Source organism: Barbatula barbatula, assembly GCF_947034865.1.
Source record: "Barbatula barbatula genome assembly, chromosome: 3".
In the NCBI taxonomy this organism is placed as follows: domain Eukaryota; kingdom Metazoa; phylum Chordata; class Actinopteri; order Cypriniformes; family Nemacheilidae; genus Barbatula; species Barbatula barbatula.
The window spans coordinates 4,119,603-4,145,685 of record NC_136764.1 but is presented as its reverse complement, the minus strand read 5'-3'; the positions used below and the strand labels follow the sequence as shown (position 1 = coordinate 4,145,685).

The window sequence follows — 26,083 nt, the reverse complement described above, 5'->3', positions numbered from 1 at the left end:
CATGGGCGTTGAAGTCCCCCAGTAGGACGACGGAGTCCCCAGTCGGAGCACTTTCCAGCACCCCTCCCAGAGACTCCAAGAAGGTCGGGTACTCTGCACTGCCGTTCGGCCCGTAGGCACAAACAACAGTGAGAGACCTAACCCTGACCCGTAGGCGTAGGGAAACAACCCTCTCGTTCACCGGGGTAAACTCCAACACATGGCGGGAGAGCTGGGGGGCTATAAGCAGACCCACACCAGCCCGCCGCCTCTCCCCATGGGCAACTCCAGAGTGATGAAGTGTCCATCCTCTCTCGAGGAGTGTGGTTCCAGAGCCCAAGCCATGCGTAGAGGTGATCCCGACTATTTCTAGTCGGAACCTCTCAACCTCACGTACCATCTCAGGCTCCTTCCCCGCCAGCGAGGTGACGTTCCACGTCCCTAGAGCTAGCTTCCGTGTCCAGGGATCGGGCTGTCGAGGCACTCTCCTCCGACTGCCGCCCGATCCACTATGCACCGACCCCCTTTGGTCCCTCCCGCACGTGGTGAGCCCACGGGAAGGCGGCCCCACGTCGCTCCTTCGAGCTGAGCCCGGCCGGACCCCGTGGGGAAAGGCCCGGCCACCAGGCGCTCGCATGCGAGCACCGACCCCGGGCCTGGCTCCAGGGTGGTGCCCCGGTTGCGCCATACCGGGCGACGTCACGGTCCTTGTTATTTTGAACATCATAAGGGGTTTTTGAACCACTATTAGCCTGACCCGTCGCCTAGGACCTGTTTGCCTTGGGAGACCCTACCAGGGGCATATAGCCCCCGACAACATAGCTCCTAGGGTCACTCGGGTACTCAAACCCCTCCACCACGTTAAGGTGGCGGTTCAAGGAAGGGTATTGAGAAAACAATCTGTTTTAATTTATTTTCAACATTATTTTCAAACAATTAGTAGGTAATAAGAATTTACTTTCTATTCTATTAATGACAACTCATGTTATTATTAAAATAAATAACAATTTAGCTTTTATGATATTTTTGTGAGTTCATTTTTTATAGGGGGCGCAATCTAAAATCTTGCCTGTGGAACAAGTCTGTCATGTTTGGTGGCTCCTCCTCCTTCACAGGAAGCTGCAGGTGAAAGTGAAACTATTACAGCAGGAGCCATTTTACAGCAAAGCCTCGTTCAAGAAAATAAATCATAAAGAAGCTAAAAACACAGTAAGTATAAACAGCCTCATGTTTATTCAGTAGATTTAATATCGTCTTGCTCTGAACATCACATTAAGTTTATTGGTTGAAGAACTGTCTTGAATATTGTGTTGTTTTTGGAATCAGGAAGTGTGTTTATAAACTCAAAACATTAAAAGTGACGTTTTGAAAACTTAGTTTAACTGTTAAGAGCAAATGTGAAGCTCAATGTTGTGGACGGACTGATGGGAAAGAAGTGTGTATTTCTGAGATGACACATAACACATCAGTATTTTGTTTACAGGTTTGAGATTAACTCTTTATATTCTGACATTGTGTGTTCATCATGAATCTCTCCAAAGAGACCAAAAGGTGAGAAATGAAAGATTTTAGACAACTTAAATGTGTTATTGTCTATAGTTAGATGTGTTTTGATCTGACAGATGTAAGAGTTTGTATTTAATAACTTACTTTAGTTTAAATAGTTTCAGTTTAGTTTAATTTATTATTTGTGGTTTTATAATCATTAAAATGTAGAGACATTTACTAATTATATTTTTATGAATTATATTAAAATATGTTTTTACCATTTATATAAAGTATTATTATTGGGTGAAATATCTCATTAATACAAGTGCTTTATTGAATAACGCATAAAACTGAACATGAAGTAAAGTGTTGTAATGTTGTTAGTTTGACTGGTGGAGAATCTCCTAAACCCAGCTGTGTGTCCATGAAGAGTGAAGCATCAATGGATCATCCTCCACTTAAGTTCAGTTCAGGAGACTGTGATGATCCAGATGAGAGGTGAGAACAGTCTGATGGTTTAGACGAGTGAATCACTTCATCAGTCTTTTTTCTCTGATCTGAGTCTGTGCTGTTGATGTTACTGCAGATATTCACTGAACACTTTACTGACAGATACACACATTAATCCATGTGTTCACTGTAAGAAACACATATTTCATTTATTGTTACATTACAGAAACACAACAAATGTCTCATTCAGAGGGAAGCACATGGAGTCTGTTTTCCAGGTGAGTGTGTGTGTGTGTGTGTGTGTGTGTGTGTGTGTCTGTGTGTGTGTGTGTGTGTGTGTGTGTGTGTGTGTGTGTGTGTGTGTGTGTGTGTGTGTGTGTGTCTGTGTGTGTCTGTGTGTGTCTGTGTGTGTCTGGGTGTGTCTGGGTGTGTCTGCGTGTGTGTTTGTTTGTGTGTGTGTGTGTGTGTGTGTGTGTGTGTGTGTGTCTGTGTGTGTGTCTGTGTGTGTGTGTGTCTGTGTGTGTGTGTCAGTGTGTGTGTGTGTGTCAGTGTGTGTGTGTGTGACAGTGTGTGTCTGTGTGTCAGTGTGTGTGTCAGTGTGTGTGTCAGTGTGTGTGTCAGTGTGTGTGTCAGTGTGTGTGTCAGTGTGTGTGTCAGTGTGTGTGTGTGTGTGTGTGTGTGTGTGTGTGTGTGTGTGTGTGTGTGTGTGTCTGTGTCTGTGTCTGTGTCTGTGTCTGTGTCTGTGTCTGTGTCTGTGTCTGTGTCTGTGTGTGTGCGCGTCTATGTTCCTTCTTCCATTTATGCTTTAAAATAATTTTACCCCAAAATATGTTTCTAAGCCCAAAATCAAATCTGTATGTTTAAGGGGCGTTTCATGAGATTCTTTTACTGTCAGTCGTACTGCAGCTTTACACAGTTTACTGTTTTTATTACTGATGATTCTGAAACATGTTTAGATGTTTAGTTTCAAACTGATTCATTGTAGTAAGAAGTCACGATCATATTGATTTGAAATAGATCTCAGTGTGTTATCAATGCTGATGTGTATTTGATGCTTTGAGAATCATTTGAAAGCAAAATATGAATTAAAGAAAATATGATTTTGTTTGTGTAGTTTTGATGTGTGTTTATAGTGTTTAAATGTGTTATAAGTTTCATGAAATGAGGTTCAAGCTATTTAGAAGAAAACTTTGTTCACTAAAATGAGCATTAAAACCTTTTTCTGCCTTCATAAGAAAACTAAATCATGTGTGTTTGAACAATGTTTTCAGGAGCTTGAGCACAAACTCATCTCTCTGATGAAGAAAGAGCTGAAGATCTTCAAGAGTCTACTGAGTCCAGATTACCCATCATGCTCTGAGAGAGAAGAGGAGGATGATGAAGATCAGATCAGAGTCAGAGAGATGTTTCTGAAGATCACACTGAACGTCCTGAGGAAGATGAAGCAGACAGACCTCGCTGACAAACTACAGACCAGTAAGAGCTCTCAGTCATGTGACTATGACATCACTTTACCTTCAGACGAACAGACACAGTGTCTGTATTTACTGATGATTATTAGTGAAAATACATTTACAGTTAATAAATCAACACAATAGAACAATGAAGCTTTTTGTGGTTATCTAAAATCATCAAAATATTAAGACACTTTTAGGTCAAATATAAGAACAAATTATGCAAAAATATTCATTTTGTTTAATAAGCATAGAGAGCTTTACTAAAATAAAATGATATTAAATAAAAATATATATATTTGCTTGTTTTTATGCTGTAAATTCTGTAGAATTAAGGATTTCCCCAATTGTATACATGTATTTTTATTTATATTCCCTTTGTTTATCAGAATTGGCCCCTTTATACATGAAGAAACACAAATCCAGACTAAAAGAGAAATTCCAGAGAATGAATGAAGGAATCTCAAGTCAAGGAAGCTCAACACTTGTGAATGAGATCTACACAGAGCTGTACATCACAGAGGGAGGGAGTGAAGACATCAATAATGAACATGAGGTGAGACAGATTGAGACGGCATCCAGAAGATCAGAGACACAAGAAACACAAATCAAATGTAATGACATCTTTAAAGTCTCACCTGAACTAAACAAACCCATCAGAAGTGTGCTGACTAAAGGAGTCGCTGGAATTGGAAAAACAGTCTCTGTGCAGAAGTTCATTCTGGATTGGGCTGAAGAAAAAACAAATCAAGATCTTCACTTCATATTTCCACTTCCTTTCAGAGAACTGAATCTGATCAAACAGACAAATATCAGTCTGATGGATCTTCTTCATCAGTTCTTCACAGATACAACAGAACTGAGATCGACAGACTTTGATGATTATAAAGTTGTGTTTATCTTTGATGGTCTGGATGAGTGTCGTCTTCCTCTAGATTTCTCAAAGAATCCGAGTTTGTTTGATGTCAGAGATAAATCAGCGTCAGTGGATGTGCTGCTGACAAACCTCATCAAGGGGAATCTGCTTCCTTCTGCTCTGATCTGGATCACCTCTCGACCAGCAGCAGCCAATCAGATTCCTCCTGAGTGTGTTGATCTGATCACAGATGTACGAGGATTCAATGACCCTCAGAAGGACGAGTATTTCAGGAAGAGAATCAATGATGAGAGTCTGGCCAACAGAATCATCACACACATGAAATCATCCAGAAGTCTGTACATCATGTGTCACATCCCAGTCTTCTGCTGGATTTCAGCCACTGTTCTCCAGAGAATGTTGAGTGAAGCAGAGAGTCCAGCACAGATCCCCAAGACTCTCACTCACATGTTCACACACTTCCTGATGTTTCAGATCAAACTGAAGAGTCAGAAGTATGATGGGAAATGTGAGGTAGATCTTCAGCAGGCTAGAGAGAGTCTTGAGTCTCTTGGAAAACTGGCTTTTCAACAGCTGGAGAAAGGGAACCTGATCTTCAATGAGGAGGATCTGAGAGAGTGTGACATTGATGTCAGAGAAGCGTCAGTGTACTCAGGAGTTTGTACTCAGATCTTCAGAGAGGAGTTTGGACTGAACCTGGGGAAGGTGTTCAGCTTTGTGCATCTGAGCGTTCAGGAGTTTCTCGCTGCTTTATTCAAGTTTCTGTCATTTCTTCAGCAAACATCAGAAAACTTCAGCGGATTGAGATCAAACATGAGGGATTTACTGAAGAGTGAAGTGGACAAGGCCTTACAGAGTGAGAACGGACACCTGGATCTTTACCTCAGATTTCTTCTGGGTCTCTCACTGGAGTCCAGTCAGACAATCTTACGAGATCTGATGACACAGACAGGAAGAAGCTCTGACAGTAAACAGGAAATAGTCGAGTACATTAAGATGAAGATCAGAGAGAATCTCTCTCCAGAGAAATCCATCAATCTGTTTCACTGTCTGAATGAACTCAATGATCATTCTCTAGTGCAGGAAGTACAAACATATGTGAACAGAAGAGATGAGTTTAGTCTTACTGGAGTCCGTCTCTCTCCTGCTCAGTGGTCGGCTCTGGTGTTTGTGTTACTGAACTCAGAAGAGAAGCTGGATGAGTTTAATCTGAGGAAATATGATCGATCAGATGAATGTCTTCTGAGGCTTCTGCCAGTGATCAAAGCATCCAGAACAGCTGAGTGAGTCTTTACCTGCAGTTTCACCTGAACATCTAACAGTCCACATTACTGTAGTTAATGTCCTACAGAGACACAATAAAACATGATGGAATTGTTCACTGCATCTATAGAGTGAGAGCTGCTCTCTTGTGGCTTTTTTCTGATTTTCATTCATTTGTTTTTTACTTATAATTGTCTGTCAGGATTCAGTTCTTGCAGTGATTCTCTATCAGGTGCAGATGTTGCTTCAGCTCTTGTGCAGATGATTCTCATTGTTCAAACATTATCTCTTGATGTGTTTATATCTTCACTGTTATCTTGTTATTTCTCTTTCAGTCTGAGTCGCTGTGATCTGACAGAGAAAAGTTGTTCATCACTGGCGTCAGTTCTCAGATCAAACTCCTCAAGTCTGACAGAACTGAACCTGAGTGACAATAATCTGAAGGATTCAGGAGTGAAGCTGCTCTCTGATGGACTGAAGAATACAAACTGTAAACTGAAGACATTACAGTAAGAAAATCCTTAAAGCAATAAAGTTAAACATGTGTATGTATTATGTAAATGAAGGTCTTCATAAGTTTATCAGAATCATCTTTATATGTAAGAGACTCAACAGTGACTGTCAGTCAATGACTCTCTGTTGATTCAGATTCATACAGAATTATCACCAAACTGAGATCATTTTAATAACTAACTTCAATATATTAAACTATTCATGATATTATTGTGATTTACAATCATTTAATTTATTACTTGTATCTTGTAAAAAGGGACATAAATTGATACATTGATGAATAATAATTGAATAATATATTTATTGAAGTATAATTAACTATATTAAATAATTTTACTCCTGATTATTGTCTAAATGTTATTGTCATTATTTCATTTATTTTCTTCTCTCTTCAGTCTGTTTAACTGCAGTATTGGATCTGAAGGTTGTGTTGCTCTGACTTCAGCTCTGAGATCAAACCCCTCACATCTGACACAACTGGATCTGAGTGATATTAATCCAGAAGATTCAGGAGTGAAGCTGCTCTCTGATCTACTGAAGGATCCACACTGTCAACTACACAAACTACTGTGAGTTACTTATCAAATTATCATTTTGTTATAAACGATTTTGTTTAATTCAAGTGACTGTCGAGTATTTTTGCTTTTTCACTCTTGTTCTTGTGTAAATTTGATGTAGTCACTTTACTTGTATTATGTTTTCTCTTGGATAAACTCGTTCTTCTTCTATTAATCTCATGTGTAAATCCCTCTGGATAAAAACATTTCCCCAATTAATAAATGTAATTGTATTATACAGAAGGTTTCTCTACATTTACATGAAGTTAACATGACATACTGTTCTTGTGTTTCTGGACACACACATCATGTTTTACTGAAGTTCACTGTCGATCATAGAAGTTGTCAAGCTTTCATTGTAATGAGATCAACTTGATTTGATTATAAATTTATTACTAAAGTTTTAACACACTTTTGTTTTGTTATTTCTCTTTCAGTCTGAGTGACTGTAATCTGACAGAGAAAAGTTGTTCATCACTGGCGTCAGTTCTCAGATCAAACTCCTCAAGTCTGACAGAACTGAACCTGAGTCGCAATAAACTGAAGGATTCAGGAGTGAAGCTGCTCTCTGATGGACTGAAGAATACAAACTGTAAACTGAAGACATTACAGTAAGAAAATCCTTAAAGCAATAAAGTTAAACATGTGTATGTATTATGTAAATGGAGGTCTTCATAAGTTTATCAGAATCATCTTTATATGTAAGAGACTCAACAGTGACTGTCAGTCAATGACTCTCTGTTGATTCAGATTCATACAGAATTATCACCAAACTGAGATCATTTTAATAACTAACTTCAATATATTAAACTATTCATGATATTATTGTGATTTACAATCATTTAATTTATTACTTGTATCTTTTAAAAAGGGACATAAATTGATACATTGATGAATAATAATTGAATAATATATTAAATTAAGTATAATTAACTATAATAAATAATATATCCTCCTGATTATTGTCTAAATGTTATTGTCATTATTTCATTTATTTTCTTCTCTCTTCAGTCTTTTTAACTGCAGTATTGGATCTGAAGGTTGTGTTGCTCTGACTTCAGCTCTGAGATCAAACCCCTCACATCTGACACGACTGGATCTGAGATATAATAATCCAGAAGATTCAGGAGTGAAGCTGCTCTCTGATCTACTGAAGGATCCTCAATGTCAACTACAGACACTATTGTGAGTTATTTATTATTTTTTAAATCATTATATTCCTATAAACTATTACCACACTATAAGGTTTGCTCAAACTAGCCACACAACTTTTATCACACTATAGTCGACCTCAAAAAATCTAATGTCGTTCAACTGCTAACACACTGTTAAAAAATTGCAGGTTGAGGAATTTCTAATATTTAACGCAACAAACTGTAGCACAAACTTAAGTTTACTCAACTTTGGGACGAGAGGTTTGCAAAACTCCATTCCCCTTCAGTCGGTCTCTCGACGTTGTGAGAGACTGACTGGGGTTTGATCTTGAGAACCTACCTTCTCCGAGATAATTAATTATAAAACGCCAATGGGCTTGGCGAATGGCACGCGCACGCCAGTCTCCGCCCCGTGCATACGGGTATAAAGGAAGATGGCGGCGGTCATTCACTTATCCTTTGTTCTTCGGAACCTGTGTGCTTTGTTATGCAACGCACCTTACTCGACTTCGAGAAACTTTTCCTGCTGGATTTACGACGCGGAGCAGCGGACTTCTCCTTTCGGGGGACTTCCCCTGGGCGTTTCGGCAGAAGGCTACAGACCCTTAGAGGTAAGTCCCTCCGGCTACGAATATGTCAAGTAGTTGTGTCCTCGGATGCTGCAGACTCATCCCGGAGTCTGACAGCCATGATACCTGCGTCACTTTCTTGGGGCTCAAGCATGCTGAGGCAGGTTTCACTGATTCGGCATGTCCCGCGTGTGCGGACATGGCAATCAGGGTGTTGCGGTCACGGTTGGCTACGTTCTTTTCGAGCGCTGCCACCACCCCGTCTGCGTCCCAGGCGTCTTCAGCCGCTGTTTCGGCACGGTTGATCGATTTGGCGAGCGGCGGGGGTGATTCGAGGATTCCTATGGATGTCGCTCCGTCAGTTACATGCTCGCGGACCATCCATACCCCGGCACTCTCACCTGGTTTGTCCCCTATGAGCGGCAGACAGCCGTCTCATAGTGGAAAGACTGCGTATAGGGATGATGACTCCATTTCTGTCGCTGCATCGGACAGCTGCCTGCTGGCATCTGATGCGGAAGACTCCTCTGATCTCCTGTCGTCAGGCAGTCGAGTGCCAGAGGAGACGGACGCGGAGATGTCGGCCATGCTCTCTCGGGCAGCCGCGTGCATCGGGTTGCAGTGTGTGGCTCCACCCTCCCCGAAACGCTCGCGGCTGGATGCATGGTTTCTGGGGTCGGGGCGTGGTCAAAAGCCGCGCCCCGCCCCGGTGCCGTTCTTCCCGGAAGTGCATGAAGAGCTTTCCAAGTCCTGGCATGCGCCCTTTTCGGCGCGTATCAGGCAGGAGGGTTCGGCGGCTGTGGCTTCCCTGGATGGAGGAGCGGCTAGAGGCTACGTCGACGTTCCCCGGGTGGAGTGTGCGGTCGCGGGCCACTTGTGCCCGCAGACAGCTGCCACTTGGAGGGGTCGACCTAGACTCCCGTCCAGAGCATGTAAGCTCTCTTCGACACTCGTGTCGAAGGCTTACAGTGCTGCTGGACAAGCCGCTTCTGCTCTCCATGCTATGGCAATCCTCCAGGTCTTTCAGGCGAAAGTCCTGAAGGATTTGGATGGCGGGAAGCCCGACCCAACTCGCATGAGTGAGTTGCGCACTGCCACAGACCTCGCGCTACGGGCGACGAAGGCCACGGCGGGCGCCCTGGGTCGGTCGATGTCCACAATGGTGGTCCAGGAAAGGCATCTGTGGCTCAACCTTGCGCAGATGAGCGACGCCCAGAAGGTTCGCCTTCTAGACGCGCCCATCTCGCAAGCCGGGCTGTTTGGTGATACCGTGGAGGACATAGCGCAGCAGTTCTCCGCGAATCAGAAGCAGACCGAGGCGATCAAGCAGATCCTGCCGCGCCGCGACGTGGCCACCAGCAGGTCGTCATGTTCTCGGCCGCAGTCTGTTTCCCAACAGCCCCGCCCTTCCGCGGTGGCACCTCCGGTTCCAGGACCCTCCCATAGGACGACCCGCCAGAGACGTCGAGCCCCGCGGAAGAAGGCATCTGTCCCCCGTCAGCAGTCCACCAAGAGCTCTGCTAAGCGGCCCTGACAGGACGAACCTGGGGGAAGTTTCATTGGGTCCGATCCCGGCCTTTCCAACGCTGGATCGGGGAAGGACGCTGCCTGCCGCGTCTCCATCAAGTTACTTAAGCACCCACTTACTCACAAAGAGAGATATTTCCCCTGGGTTTTCCTCCACAGCACTCTCGTCCAGACGGTGTCTTGGATGGATTGGGCCGCCGACCGCAATCTCCCCCGGACGTTGCGTCAGGCCGCCTGAAGCAGGTAAACATACAGAGCCGTCATCCTCCCGGGGGGTCCCCCCTGTGCGAGGTGACCGCACTGTCAGCCACCGAACCAGCCTTCCCCGGCACGGTGAAGCAGATTGTCCCTCTGGTCCCGTTGTCGCGGTTCTTGGGCGCTTGGCAGCGCACCAGCCCGTCACACTGGATAGAGAGGACAGTCCGTCTCGGTTACTCGATCCAATTCGCCAGGCGTCCCCCCAAGTTTCGGGGCATTCTGTACACCTCGGTGCGAGGAGAGAATGCTTCCGTGCTTCTGGAGGAGGTCGCCGCCCTTCTGGCGAAGGGTGCGGTCGAACCCGTCCCTATAAACGAGATGTCGTCCGGGTTTTACAGCCCGTACTTCATCGTGCCCAAAAAGGGTGGGGGGCTGCGGCCCATTTTGGATCTGCGTCGCCTGAACAAGCACCTGCACAGGCTGCCGTTCAGAATGCTGACGCAGAGACGCATCCTGGGCTCGGTACGTCACCAGGATTGGTTCGTGGCAATCGACCTGAAGGACGCGTACTTTCACGTCTCTATTCTCCCCCGACACCGGCCGTTCCTACGGTTCGCGTTCGAGGGAAGGGTGTATCAGTACAGGGTCCTGCCATTCGCTCTGGCCCTGTCTCCACGGGTTTTTTCCAAACTAGTGGAGGCTGCCTTAGCTCCTGCCAGGGAGCAAGGCGTGCGAGTGCTAAACTATCTCGACGACTGGCTTATCTTGGCACACTCGCGAGATGTGTTGTGCACGCACAGGGACCTTGTGCTTCGGCAACTAGACCGTCTAGGCCTCCGGGTCAACCAGGAGAAGAGCAAGCTCTCCCCCGCACAGAGCACCTCTTACCTGGGGCTGGAACTAGACTCTGTCCGTATGACAGCACGTCTCACCAACGAGCGTGCACAGTCAGTGCTGCGCTGTCTGAGGTTGATCAGTCAGCATCCCTCGACGTCGCTGAAGAACTTTCAGAGGCTCCTGGGGCACATGGCGTCCTCGACGGGGGTAATCCCTCTCGGGCTGATGCACATGCGGCCGCTTCAGCACTGTCTACAGAGTCGGGTTCCCTGGACGGCGTGGCACGCCGGCACCAGGCGGATTACGGTAATGCCGCAGTGCCTTCGCACTCTCTTACCCTGGTCAGACTTGAGGTTTCGAGGCGTGTCATAGTAACGACAGACACCTCCCTGCAAGGGTGGGGTGCGGTGTGCAACGGGCACACAGTATCGGGTCACTGGACGGGTCCCCGACTGCGGTGGCTAATCAACTGCCTAGAGTTGCTAGCAGTCCATCTGGCACTGAGGAGGCTCCAGCCCCTAGTGCAGGACAAACACGTGCTAGTCCGGTCGGACAGCACGACTGCTGTGGCGTACATCAATCACCAGGGCGGCATACGCTCACGGCAGTTGTCGCAACTCGCCCGACGCCTCCTCCTTTGGAGTCAGCAGGTGACGAAGTCCCTGCGGGCCACGTTTCTCCCGGGCTACCTGAACCAGACAGCCGATGCGCTCTCTCGTCAAGGCACTCCCCGCGGAGAGTGGCGGCTCCATCCCCGCGCAGTCCAGCTCATATGTGAGCGGTTCGGTCAAGCACAGGTGGACCTGTTTGCCTGCCCGTACTCCACCCATTGCCCGCTCTGGTACTCCCTAACCGAGGGTCCCCTCGGCACGGATGCCCTAGCACACAGCTGGCCGCGGGACAAGCGGAAGTACGCCTTCCCCCCAGTGAGCCTCCTTGCACAGGTCCTTTGCAAGGTCAGGGAAGAGGGGCATCAGGTTCTGGTAGTGGCGCCATACTGGCCCAACCAGACCTGGCTCTCAGATCTGGTAGATCTGACGACGGCCCCCCCCTGGCCCATTCCCCTGTCGAATGACCTGTTGTCGCAGGGGAAGGGCACGGTTTGGCACCCCAACCCAGGCCTCTGGAAACTCCATGCCTGGCCCCTGGACGGGACGAGGAGACCCTAAGGGGCTTGTCGGTAGCGGTCCGGGAGACTGTTCTGCAGGCTAGAGCCCCTGCCACTAGGCGGTTGTACGCCTATAAGTGGCGCCTCTTTTCGTCCTGGTGTTCTCCCCGGGAGGAGAACCCACGGAATTGCCCGATCGGGTCGGTGCTGGCCTTTTTACAGCAGAGACTTGAGAGTAATCTCTCCCCTTGCACACTGAGAGTGTATGTTGCGACCATTGCCGCACACCACGATCTCGTGGAGGGTAAGTCTCTCGGTCAGCACGACCTGGTCACCAGGTTCCTCAAGGGCGCGAGAAGGGTGAATCCACCTCGACCGCGCTCTGTACCCTCTTGGGACCTTAACGTGGAGTTGCCAGTCTCCCTCATCTGTCGATGAAAGCTGCACTCCTGACGGCGCTCGCCTCTATCAAGAGGGTGGGGGACCTACAGGCTTTTTCCGTGTCCCAAGGGTGCCTAGAGTTCGGGCCCGGCGATTCTCACGTTGTCTTGAGACCCCGGCCCGGTTACGTGCCCAAGGTTCCCACCACTCCCTTCCGGGACCAGGTGGTGAACCTGCAGGCGCTTCCCGCAGGAGAGGAAGACCCAACCTCTAATGTGTTGTGTCCAGTACGCGCGCTGCGCCTAAATCTGGACCGCACACGGAGCCTAAGAAGCTCCGAGCAGCTCTTTGTCTGTTACGGAGGACAGCACCCGGGGGGGGCTGTCTCCAAAAAGAGATTGGCGCACTGGATTGTGGATGCCATCACGGTGGCATACCAGTCCCAAGATCGCCCGTGCCCGCTTGCAGTGAGGGCCCACTCCACTCGGAGTGTGGCCTCCTCGTGGGCACTGGCACAAGGCGCCTCTCTGGCAGACATCTGCAGTGCTGCGGGTTGGGCTACGCCCAGTACCTTCGCAAGGTTTTACAATCTTCGCGTGGAACCAGTAGCAGCCCATGTCCTCAACGCCCCCGGCGTGTAGGACGGACTCCTGTTCTGGGCGTACGCCTGCGAAAGCGCCTTCTCCCCTGGCCAGGTGAGACTAGTGCGTTATTTAGCCTCCCTACTTTCCCCTCTCGGGCGAAGTATAGGCATTCCATCCATCACTAAGCATTGCACTTGGTAACAGACTGAGCGGAGCCGTCTGTTAGAACCAGGTCCATTATAGGTAGAGTCTTCCCTGCTCAGGCAGACCCCTGTATTAGGACTAGTGCCCCATACGTAGTGACTCCCCTCTGGGTCGTCCCGTGTGTTGAATTCTCACTTAGGATTTCCCTATTGGTGAATCTGTGACCTCCCCGCCGGTTGTCTCCCACCTGGATTGTCCCCCTTTTCGGGCTAACACCTTTCCGCATGATGTTCTCCCCGCCGGGGAGACCATGTTAGTATCTCCACATGTAACCTCCCCTCCAGGTAGGATGTGGCCTCCCTAACACACTCTTCTAAGAGGAGAGCAGTGTTCCCCAGTGTTCGGCTCCGGACAGCTCCTCGCTACTAGAGGCGTACGCCACTGTCCGTGAGGCCGTCAGTAGAGGCTTCTCAGTATGACCAATACTATGTGGCTGGAAGATTACGTCTTGCGGTAGTACTCTTGTGACTCGCTAGCCCAGTCAGGGTCGCTCCGCTAGAGGTTGTGATATCACAAGTGTTTAAGATTGATCCCCAGTCAGTCTTTCACAACGTCGAGAGACCGACTGAAGGTGAACGTCTCGGTTACGTCTGTAACCTCGGTTCCCTGATGGAGGGAACGAGACGTTGTGACTTCATGCCACAACGCTGCACCGAATCACTGCAGTGAACGGGAGTGCCCTCTCAGGTTCCTCAGTACAAAGGGTGAGTGAATGACCGCCGCCATCTTCCTTTATACCCGTATGCACGGGGCGGAGACTGGCGTGCGTGTGCCATTCGCCAAGCCCATTGGCGTTTTATAATTAATTATCTCGGAGAAGGTAGGTTCTCAAGATCAAACCCCAGTCAGTCTCTCACAACGTCTCATTCCCTCCATCAGGGAACCGAGGTTACAGACGTAACCGAGACGTTTTCTCAGTGAAGTCACACATGTAGTTCAACACACACAGAAAGTCATACAGGTTTGGAATGACACAACGTGTAAATGATTAAATAATTTTCTTTTTTGGGGACCAGTTGTTATAAACCTGAATACATTTCTTTGTTTTGCTGAACACAAACAAACACGAGAGTTTGTAACTCAGCCGTTGTGGGTCACTATTGACTCCCATAGTAGTCTTTTCATTTTTGGGTGAACTGTTCCTTTAAGTATCCAGTCAACAAAATAATCTTTATTAGACACATTTTAGGACTAGTTTTATTCAGTATAAACAAAAAAATATCTATTTGTTGCGAGACATTTTCAAGTCGATTTATTGACAGTGGACAAGTGACAGAAATGTTTTGTACTCACACTTGTGTTAATGTTGGTGTGGCAGCACTTCTTGTATTGTTTTCTCTCTCAGATTAATTTAATATGATTTGTAAGTATAAAGTCATTGTGACATGATGTTGATAATGACTGAGATGAGTGAATATTAATATCATATCTGATGTTTCTCCTCAATGTTTTACAGTATTGAGCCTCAACTGAAATATCACATTAAGACTGAAAGGATTCCCTTCATTCAGTAAAGATCATCTGAGCCTTTTTCTCTCTGAAGACTGTGACATCACCGCTGACGGCTGTGAAGCGCTAAAAAGTGTCTTATGTATCATTATTTCCATTAGTATAACATTCTGATCTCATATTCTGAATCATCCTGTATCTCTGAGCTCCTGAAGTCTGGCGTGTGTGGGGTCACAATACATTATTATATTAATTTAATTTAATTTAATAAAGAATGAACTTAAAATAAAATACTTATAATAAAATAATAGTTTTAGGCATCAGACAAATTGATTCTTAAATGATCGTTGACATAAAACAATATAATGACTTTTTCCACACGTGAGGGAGTGTAAGTGATGATGAATATTGATGTGTTTCACACCTGGAGAGATAAACACCAAACACCTATAATGGACATCAAGCTGAAATATTCTGAAGCAACTAGAACAAAGAATGTGATCAAACTTCATATGTTTTATTGGTTCAGTCTATGATCAACATGAGCAGTTGCACATCATATGTCTGTCATGTCTTCTGTCTTTAACATGAACTGATTTAATAAGCTCAGAGATTCAGTGACGCAGCAGCAGTTTGAAAGAGTGTTTAGCACTAAAGTGCTATTTGATTCATTTAAATATCTCTTTGGACGATACTTTATGGTTGAAACTGATCACAGAGCACTTCTGTGGATTGACAAAATGAAGGATGTCATCAAAATGAAATGAATGCTCGTGTAACTCATTGGAGTTTGGCTTTGCTGCCCTTTTATTTCACAGCGAGACATCAGCGAGGGTCAGAAAACGTGACCGCTGATTTTCTCTCTCTCTTACCATGCGAGAGTTTGGGGAAGATGTGAAGATTTCACAGAACTTTCAGTAATTTGTTGGTTAAGTTTATATTTAGTTTACATGTTTGTGTGGTTAATTTATTGTAAATGTTTTCTCTTCTTTTTCTAGTCTAAGGTGCACATACGACACCAGTCATTTTCATCTCTTTACTTTATTTAGAAGTTGTATTCATTCTCAAACCTTTGTCGTTGGGTTCATGGCTGCAGCATGGGTCTTGGGGGTCTAAGAGGGTCTGCGGCCTTTCTGTTTATCCGATGATTATGGGTAATGTAGGCTTGGTTCATTTATTATTTGTGTACAGGGGTTATTCTTATGTTTTATGTAATTGTTTTATTCTTGTTCTTGGTTTGGGTATTGGTTTTACTTATTGTGAGGTAAAATAATTTACTTTGATGTAAAATCATTTACTTTGATGTAAAATCATATACTTTGATGTAAAATCATATACTTTGAAGAAAAATCATTTACAAAATAATAATTTACTTTAAAAATAATTTACTTTGATGCAAAATAATTTACTTTGATGCAAAATAATTTACTTTGATGCAAAATAATTTACTTTGACGTAAAATCATGTACTAAGTAAAACTTGTTTGTTAATTATGGTTTAGTTGTTCATGTATATGAATTTCAGTTGTCACCCATGTATTTAAATTGGTTTGATCCTCTGGGTAGAAAAGGCTGTCTCTCTCTCTCTCTGTGTTTTGGGAGTTCTGGGGCCGTCCGTGTGGAGGTTCAGCTATGATAAATAACTTATGTCAAACTTATAATAAAGAAGTTCTTGTATACAAGCAATGTCCCCTGCGTTTCTGGTCATGTCCGCACATTACGGTGGGGAAAACTGCACATAATTGTTAGCATATAATGTGCAAAGGATTGATTGATAATATAAATAAATATGAATACCCACATATAAGAAAAACACTTTTGGTGGTGTGGAATGATCTCCACTTTGTGCAGTCGCTCTTCATAGTGAAATCGTTTATCACCAGAGTCGAGATGTTTTAATAAAATAAAAACAAACTTTTAGTCTTGTATTGAATCATCTGAAGGTCCGCCGCACAAGTGCAGAATAACATCACCCAAACGTGCAGTAATATCAACATATTTCACGAGGAATCTCGCTGTTTTGTTGCGCCTTTGTTTGGGGCGCATGTGCACGTGGCTCTTCAGATCATTACCTGTGCAAGAGTGAGATCACATTAGAGATCATGAGCTGAGAGGAGAACATGTGTTTCGTCTTTACTTTCATGCATATGACATCATTACACAATATTTCTTTAGGATATTAATCAGTTCTTCCAACTTTCTGTTTCATGGTGAGTATGGTGAAAGCACATGGACAAGTTATTGATACTAACAGAGTCATGAACGGTTCTTGTTGTCCACTGCTGCTGTATTTCAGGGAGAGTAAATGTGTTTAAAAGAGAAAGAGTCACATGTTAACTTCTCTGTTTGAAGAACACACAGCAATGATTTGTTTCTGCAAGACTTCTGAAGTGTGAACTTTATATTCTGTCATCTGAGAGTTTAAAGGAATCATGAGATTAAATGTTACTTGAAGAAACTGAATGTCTGATTTGCTCAGAAACTGTATTGAATAGCACAGTGCTGGTAAAGCATGTGTACAGTAAACATTGTGTCAGATAGACAGGTCATAAATAAGGGATAATCCACGGCTAGCCGGGCACTAAAGGACTGTAATGCTTCACCTCAGGTGCATTAAGATCACAAACACCAAGTACATAACAAGTTAAAGCTTTTATTGATGTTTTCCCGGTGGGCGGCTTTTAAATGTGGGCCGGAAAACAAACGGACAGAAGTCCAGGGCTGCTGCTTTAAGTCCAAGTCCAGACTTGTGAGGAAACATCAAGGGCGTTGATTTGGGTTTAGGGACTATAGGGACGTGTTTCTACCAATATTCAGGGAACACTAAATGACCTCTACCCAATTTAAACTATATCTATTGTATAACCAGTGACGTCCGTCTTGTGTTTTGTACTTATGACTTATTTTATTCAACATTTATTTATTCAATAATCATTTAATCGAAATAAAAAATCTTTTACAACCGCTTTATGGAAAAATAGCACAGTTTGTGGTACACACATAGTTTAGTTTCGTTCTCTGCAATGAGTCCCGCCTCCGTAGTTTATGTCGATTATTGGATTGGCTTTGAGTTACGCCGCTCTAACCCACGTCGCTTTATGATTGGTTTTGCTAACGTGACGTAGGCTGCAGCTGATTCGGTTCGGTTCGGTTCGGTTCGGTTCGGTTTTAAGCGCTTAGTTCGCCAAAGCTCCGTCAACAAGACACGATAAGCATGATTATGCAGGTTACCGGGGAAGAAAACATTTTAAGGGTTTAGAGTTGATTGACAAAAATACAGGACAAGTTTCATCCCATATTGATTCAGGAACAACGTTTCTCCCATTGCATGACAATCTCTTATAAACCGGATGAGTCCTAAACTTAAAGTGTGTCTGTGCTTATATGCATCTATGAGGATATAGCTAAATATAGTTGAATATCATGACAATCGACTGTTTCATATGCCTTTATTATTACAATAATGATCCAAATTATGTTTCTGTCTAACTGTTTCAGCTGTGTGAGGCTTATGTTTTAGGCTATAAAAAATTAACCTTATATTATATATATATAACAAACCATAGTAAACAACTTAAAACTTGCTTTTGTTTATGGCATTTGTAACGACTATAGTAAGCTATAGATATCTATGGCATAAATGTGTTGGAATATGGAATGCATTATTTTGTCAGGTCATGTGACAGAAGCAGGCCTGTCATGTTGTGGAGGTGACAGGGTCCCAGGTGAGGTCAAACAATGTCATTTATGTGTTGTGCATTATATTAAAGTTGCACTGTTTTAGAGATCTATGAAACACTCAGTCATACATTTGTTTGAACAATGTGGCATAAATACTTATGTTATAAAAAGGTAGCTAGTTGTATTTTTTGTGTATTTCTACAGAAACTGATCCTGCTGTAGACACTTATAGACCGTTTAACAATGAGAGTGACAGCAATGAAAGATAGTGTAATAAGCATATTAAAAATATTATAAGCATTGTTCAATGATTATATTGTTTGAGTAAATCAAGTAAACGGCGCTAAACTTTAGTGACAATGCGGCTCTGAAGACCAATTTGACGTCCCCACCAATGTCAAAACAATAAGATCATAATTTCCATCCAAAATATTGAAGTAAATGTCTGTGTACCACCAGACATTGAGCAGCACATAAATGTTTCTTATTCACACTCTTGTTATTTATTAATCAATTACTGTTTTACATAAATGATTTAATAAAACAGTGATGAAATATTTATTTTAGAGTCTTAGACCTTTCCATTGATATATAATATTTGTCACAATCAGAAAATAATTCACACGCATAATATTGAGCCTCGTGTTAAAGACAACCTTTAGTTTCATGTGTTCAGATTGTCATGTGTATGTGCGCCACCTTGTGGCCATTTACAGTATTGAAGTTTGCTCAGTGTTGAGATTTAGATCTCATTCATCTCACAGCAGTATTTTGTCTATGGACTAAACTAATGGACTAGTTTCGGTTCACAACGCGAACAAACTTTGCTTTGAGAAATAAAAACCTGTAAGTTTATTTACTATCTGTAAGCGTTCATATGATGTGTTAATATAATATTGATTCTTTAATAAATATAAAATCATTTTAACACCTAAATAAAACGTGTCACAAAAGTTACCTTTTGGTCTAATTCAGTGTTTATTGTTAACACACATGATATTTAAGTTTTACACTATTATAAAAAACATCAAGCACTTTATTATTTTTTTTAAGTTTTAAAAACATTTAATTTGATTTGCATATGTTTTTTAATATAGGTTGTGGTTTCACGTTGTAAAAACATTTTGTGTTTTCTGGGTCCAGATCAAGTTAGTCCTCAACTCTGCACCGCGCACCTGCGACACTATACGGAAGTTGCGTCATCAGTGACGTAGCACTTGAGGATTCGGTACAATACAGATGAAACAACAAAGACACAATGACTTTTATAAACACTTGAGACCTTTTAAAAATCTAAAAATGTTATAACTTATTTTTACATTTATTCATTTGGCAGACGCTTTTATCCAAAGCGACTTACAAGTAGTTTTTTACAGTGTCACATTACTGCAGAGCAATCAGGGGTAAAGTGTCTTTGCTCAAGGGCCCTTCAGTCATGACCTGCTGACACTGAGATTCAAACCTTCTGATCACAAGCCCAACGCTCTTACCACTAGGCCACAGCTGACATTTTAAACATTTTACCTTCACAATGTAATACACTATAGATTACTTGTTACTGTCATTTAAAACTCATTAGTTATATTACAATATTACCGTCTTTGACTTGTAATGCGTTACACTTACTCTTACTTTTATTAAAATAATCACAAAAGTATGACGACCCTTCTGAAAGAAAACCACAACAGAAATGATACTGGTATCCATTAAACTCCACTGGAACCCTTAGGTTATATTAGTAGCTTTTGTAGTCTGTTTTGGACATTATCTGAGTGGGATTTAATGGTCTCATCAACAGAACCCAACACAGACCAGAAGCTGGTCATTTAATCACAGATGACCACCTGATCAAACACAGAAAGTCTCTTTCCTTCTTCAACCACAAGAAAAACAGTTAAAAAGAATAGCATCCACGTGAGCACTTGAAATAGAAGAGACCGTCTTTTCCACAAAAACACACAGTGACACAGATTCACTCAAAACAAAACTGTTACCAGTTCAGAAAGTATGAAGAAGGTTTATTCAAAAAGACAGAAAACACTGCTGATGTCCAAAAATGAATTATAGAAGAAAATAGAAGGGAAGAACAATTATTCCCTGGAGGCAAAGGCTGAAGTAATCAAAATAGGAAGAAAAATACTGTCAATGAAGAATTTCAAAGAATTCGCAAAACCGTTTGCATCCACACAGCGGCGCTAATGTGTCAGAAATGGAGAGCGATGAAGTCTTTCTCTTCCCCTTCTCTCCGTATCTTTTCTCCTGAGTGTCTCTAGCTCCTCCCCTCTTCCACGCATGTAAATAAAAGCATGCAAATGTAAACCTTTTTGTTTTTATTGCTTGACTGTGTTAAGAATCACCATAAAAACATACAGAAGAGAAATGTGTGAACTTTTTCAGCGTGCAGCAGCACCACATAATCCATACTGAAGAGAAACCTTGAAAGTATTGATATTGGGAAGCGTTTCACTCTCAGCCGGATTCCTGGAGACAAGACAAAGAACTTTAAATCAAAATAGGAAACTTTTTAATGTAAAAATCATGTTTGTTGATAAACTTGCAACTTGAACATGAACATGTTGAATTATGCTGAATATACATGTGCTACCGATGTTTTTATGTTAATCCAACTGATTTTTTCCAGTGTATTTCCATGAGAACACATTTTATTAATATTATAAGATTTTTTGTGCCCTTTTTGGGTATTTAAACTTAGTAATGTTTTTTTATATATAAAGTATATTATAGCCACATTTTGCGTAAAATTCACTTTAATCATGTACATTGCTCAGTTTAACTCATGGTGATAACATTAAAAAGCCTGTTGTTTAGTTGAACATTGCTATGACATTATTATAAAGGTACAAAGGAGCATTAAGTCATTTATAATACGTTGAATGGAATCTGATTTAAAGCTTTAAGGTCAAAGCATTCAGAAAGAAGTTAAATGTTAGGATGCAATGGACATTAATGTTCAATAGTTAGTACATTAAGTAATATGCTTTTCTATATGATGAGATACAGTAAAGACATTAAGTTACAGTGTGTTAGATTATTCTATATTGGGTATACGTGAGAAACACATTGTTCACAATCCGCCATAAAACCAAAAGAAGAATCTCCTGCGTTCACCCGGGACAAGAAATCTATAAAAACAAGCTGTTAGTAAATCTTGACAACATAAATGGAGAAGACAGGAAGACATTTATATACAATTCTAAAGAAAGTAGGATTAGAAAAGAATGAGACCGGAAGTGACTTTAAAAGAAGAGAAGAAGTAATAACAAGACTAATAAGATTAGGACATTCATCTTTAAATGGACATTTACATAAAATCAGGAAACATTCAGAAGAATGATAATAAGTTATATAAAAGAAAATGTGTTAATTTGTTTATTTGGCAGTTGTCACTTCAGTTCGGTTGGTAAACGTTACTAGAAGAAGAACCTATACCTGTGTAAGCTGAAAGTTGTATAATGTGAAATAATACGAACAGTTATAACAGGTTATTGAATTGAATATTAGACAACATTGGTTTCAAAGACAAGGCTTAGGAAAAGTTTAATAAAAGTGACTTGAATATCCTAATTTAACTAATAATCAGTGCACGTAATGTGTTCAGTGAAAATTTGTGCAAATACAGTTGCTTCCACTGTCTCTCTCCCGCTTGAACCCATTTAAACAGACTGAGGCTCAGTTTCATAGACAAGATTTAGCTTAAACCAGGACTATGCCTTAGGTTGATTCAATTTATAGTAACATTTTGTGTTAGAGAGTATTAATCAGTTTTGTGTGCATATGTTCCTCTTACTTCGATGATCACCGGTACATTCAAATGTTAAATTATGTTAAGAAATTAAAAATATAAGTAATATTTAAGTATATATAAGTATTTTATAAATAAATGATCAATGATTTTAACAAATTCTCAACAAAGAACATTGAAAAACTAACAAGGCAACAAATTGAAGTCAGTAGTACATTTTCTTATGTCATTTATACAGGGAGAGGGTAGATAACATTTTAATTTCATGAAAATCATTCAACCACACAAACACTTTTATTTAGTATTTTATTAGAAACATCCTAAAAATACATCTCTGTCAAACTGGTATTTTATTATATAAACTTACCAGGGAATGTGTTTGAAAAAACAAAGTAGTTTAAGTGCAATGATTGAAACTATAGAGCCCTCCATGACACGAGTTATGTCCATCTTCCATTCTTCCAACGATTGTTTATGGGAGTGTTGATGAATCGAGTATTCAGATAACAAGTCATTTTTCTTGATTAAAAAGCAATACTAAATATATAAGAGAAAATAAGAGAGGTCTCTTAAAATGAACAACTAATATGTTTCCTTTTAAACAAATCTAAACCTTTTACGACCATGTCTAGTAAAAATTCCCTCACAAATTCTCTTCCATATTTCGCCGAACACTGAGGTCCAGTGATAATATTAGTCCCGTGCGAATCGGCATCTCTGTGATTTGGCGGCTCATTCATCATTTTTCAAAGTTTTATCCGCCGTTTGTGAATAATGGAGCTGTTTTAAAATGTTATGATATTATTATATAAATGCATGTGACGGTGAATGAGACTTGAGAGCCCTGCAACATGTACAGAGTTTAGCGGGCTGTGTGTGAGTAATAATGGTTCGTGTGGAAACGCAGTGCTCCATCTGTACTGTAGTTCAATGGATTAAACGAAACTCCAGGCAAAAACATTACTACCATGATTTTTTTGTATTCAAGTTACTCAAGGAATCGTTTCAGCTCTAGTCACACGTAAATGTGCTTAAATTCAATAGCAGCAGAACTAAAATAATGCTGATTGGATCCGCTGCATCACATACAAAAGAGGATCAATGTTTCAAGATTCAAGATTGTATTTGTCACATACACAGTTATATAAAAAATATACAACCAGCAGTGAAATGTAGGTCATGTCAGCTCCAAAGACTCCAAAGACTATTTAAAAATACAAACACAAAAGAAACATATACGTAAATAATATAAAGATAAAGGTATTTATTGTCTATGATAGAAGTAAACTGAAAATATTTACTTGAGCAGGAATGTGCAAGAGAACGTGCAAACAGATTACTTTACTTTGTATTAGGGATAGAGGATCACATTTAGTGTCTCAAAGACCTTCATGACTGTTGACATGAGGGCAACTGGGCGATGGTCATTCAGGCAAGAGGGTTTATTGTTCTAACGGCAGCTTTCCGGACGTTCACGTGCTTTAGAGCCCTCTGAACCTTGGCCTCCCACATAGTGATTACCTGATTATCGCTGCTTTGTCTGCAACTTTCTGACGTGCTGAGCGGCAGAGTCGCACTGCTGCGGTTTCATTCAAAGCGGGCGTAGAAAGAGTTGAACTCTTCAGCCAGCGACGGATCTGCTCTCACCTCTTACACCCGTAACTGCACCACAGACAACATTAAAGTCACACCTGTTCCCATGTATGACTACTTCTTCATCACTTTCAACATGCTCCTCCCTACATGCACTACACCAACACCACCACCTGTTTATTTTAGACAGAAACTTCGCTCTCTCTCCCCTAGCACCCTCTCTGCTAAAGTGTCATCCTCTCTTCCCTACAACTTTGTATCTCTAGATGCTGCCACTGCCCCCGACACCTTATGCTCCACACTTACATCCTGTCTAGATAATCTCTGTCCGCTTTCATCCAGACCAGTTCGTGCCACCCCCTCCTGCACTTGGCTGTCTGACATCCTCTGTGAACAACGGAGTACACTTAGGGCTGCAGAAAGGAAATGGCACAAGACCAAGAATCATGCTGACCTAAGGGACTACCAATCACTACTCTCCTCTTTTTCTGCTAGTGTTACCACAGCGAAAACATATTTTTATACCACCAAGGTGAGCAATGCACCTAACACTCGGCAGCTTTTTTTGCCCCCCCTTCTCCCCCGCCCACCACCTCTTTGACTGCAGAGGACCTAGCGGTATTTTTCACTGAGAAAACATCAGCCATCAGCAAACAATTCTCAGCAACGCAGACCTCGGTACACACTACCCTCACTTCAAACATCAAACTCTCCTCTTTCGCCCCACTGACTGACACCAAAGTCATCCCGACTTCCTGCACTCACACACATCATCAACACCTCCCTGCTCACAGGCTATGAAGGACTTAGAATAACAGGGTCTTTATTAAATATATATATTTAAATAAGGAAAACACTGAAATACAGCTTAACTAGTACTAATAATAACACAGAACTCCAGCTGGAGTGCCCTTGAGAACCACAAGAGGGCACTCCACATCAGACTTATCATTCACTCACAAAACTACATCTCCCATAACTCACTTCCCGGACTCATCATCACTGATTACATTCATCTGTGTCTCATCACCCTGTTAGTCTCACTCCATATAAACCACTTCCACACACCCATTCAGTGCGAAGTCTTGTTTAGTTATTACTGCATTTCTGAGCGGTTCCCTGGTTCCTTGTCGTTTGTCATGAACTACTCTGAGACATGATCCCTACTCCTATAATCCAAATACCAGGCAAGGGTCATACACAGGCAGTCCAAACAAAGAAACCAACAAAACAAGCAGGGACCAGAGGCAAAAGAGTAATCAGGGAACAAGGCAAGAAATCCAAAAAAAAGACAAGGAACCAGGGAAACGCTCAGAAATGGGAAACAGTCTACTCTATTCATTGCCAGACAATTTTTTGAAATAAAAATTGCCCTAAGCCTAAGGGAAGATGTACTTGCAGCACGTGGGTACTTTTGTTTTTCTGTGCTGGCATGTCGCATGTCCCTTGACTACAAACATCCACTTCACAGCGACCTCCATGAAAAGTGTCTCTACTGTCTTTTTATATAAAGTTGTGCTCTTTTGTCCATTCCGGATTAAATGAGGTCTGACGTTTCAGCAAGTTACCGTTATGATGTGACGAAGTCAGCATGTGGATTCCACTTCCACGTTGTGGAGGCTTGTTTACGTTTTTAACCAATGATATATCAGATATTTATTTGACACCTCTTTCAGCCAATCATTTGTTTGACCGGAGATCTTACGGCAACAGACGCTATGCTGCTGCGTCCCAATAAAGGTTCTAAAGCGGGTTTTGTTTAGGCCGATTGAGCACAACTCCAAAAAGGAGGACAAATGAGTGTCCGGTTTGAGTTTGCCCCGGACGCCCTAGACAACACTGAGTCGTATCACCCGACAACTGCGACAATCTCCTTCTTGGGCCGCTCATGCAACATCAGGCTCAGCTCAGGTGCCAGTCGCGTGCAGCGCTGCAGCCACGTAAACATTTTGCCCTTCCCCTTTTGACTTTCACTTTGGTTGCCCGAATATGGAAGTGAATGAGGCTTTGCGTTTTTTTATCTAGACGTATGTGAAATTCTGCATCCATTGTATGATTTATGTATTTATTTTCCACCTCGGAAGGGCAACGTGAGTGAGAAGGGCATATGGGCAGTTGCCCGGGCAACCTGTGCAACCCCCCTTTGAACGTCCCTGGTGAGCGTGGTGATAGAAGCTATAGAAAAGAAAATCTATGTCCACACCTGCCAAGATGCGTCCTGATGTTGGTGGAGACGGGGGGTTCCAGAACCGGGGTGTTGACTGGCACTGCTGTAGCCAAAGAGAAACTTTGTCATGCCTGGGGTAGAGAGAAGAGGGAATGGTGTCCGATGGAGTGGCTGACGAAGGCAGCCTCGGGTTAGCGCTGGCATCTATGGCTGGGGCCTGAGGGAGGTAGGACGGGCCGTAGCCTTGGGGGAGGGGAGGGAAGCCGGGAGCCTGGGCTTGGGACGCTA

At 42.7% G+C, this 26,083-nt stretch overlaps 2 protein-coding genes across 2 annotated transcripts in view; both read left to right on the top strand.

Moving 5' to 3' along the window:
* The window catches only part of LOC306891788 (uncharacterized protein), a 213,279-nt gene that overhangs the window by 149,922 nt on the left and 37,274 nt on the right, over nucleotides 1-26,083 (top strand). The window lies entirely within an intron of this gene.
* LOC306891770 (NLR family CARD domain-containing protein 3-like) lies at nucleotides 1,101-15,065 on the top strand. Its single transcript, XM_079452290.1, has 11 exons — nucleotides 1,101-1,188; nucleotides 1,463-1,530; nucleotides 1,852-1,965; nucleotides 2,144-2,195; nucleotides 3,189-3,393; nucleotides 3,761-5,531; nucleotides 5,847-6,020; nucleotides 6,420-6,593; nucleotides 7,019-7,192; nucleotides 7,593-7,766; nucleotides 14,600-15,065. Exons 2-11 carry the CDS (start codon nucleotides 1,505-1,507, stop codon nucleotides 14,655-14,657), a joined length of 2,922 nt encoding a protein of 973 aa, XP_079308416.1. The 5' UTR covers nucleotides 1,101-1,188; nucleotides 1,463-1,504; the 3' UTR covers nucleotides 14,658-15,065.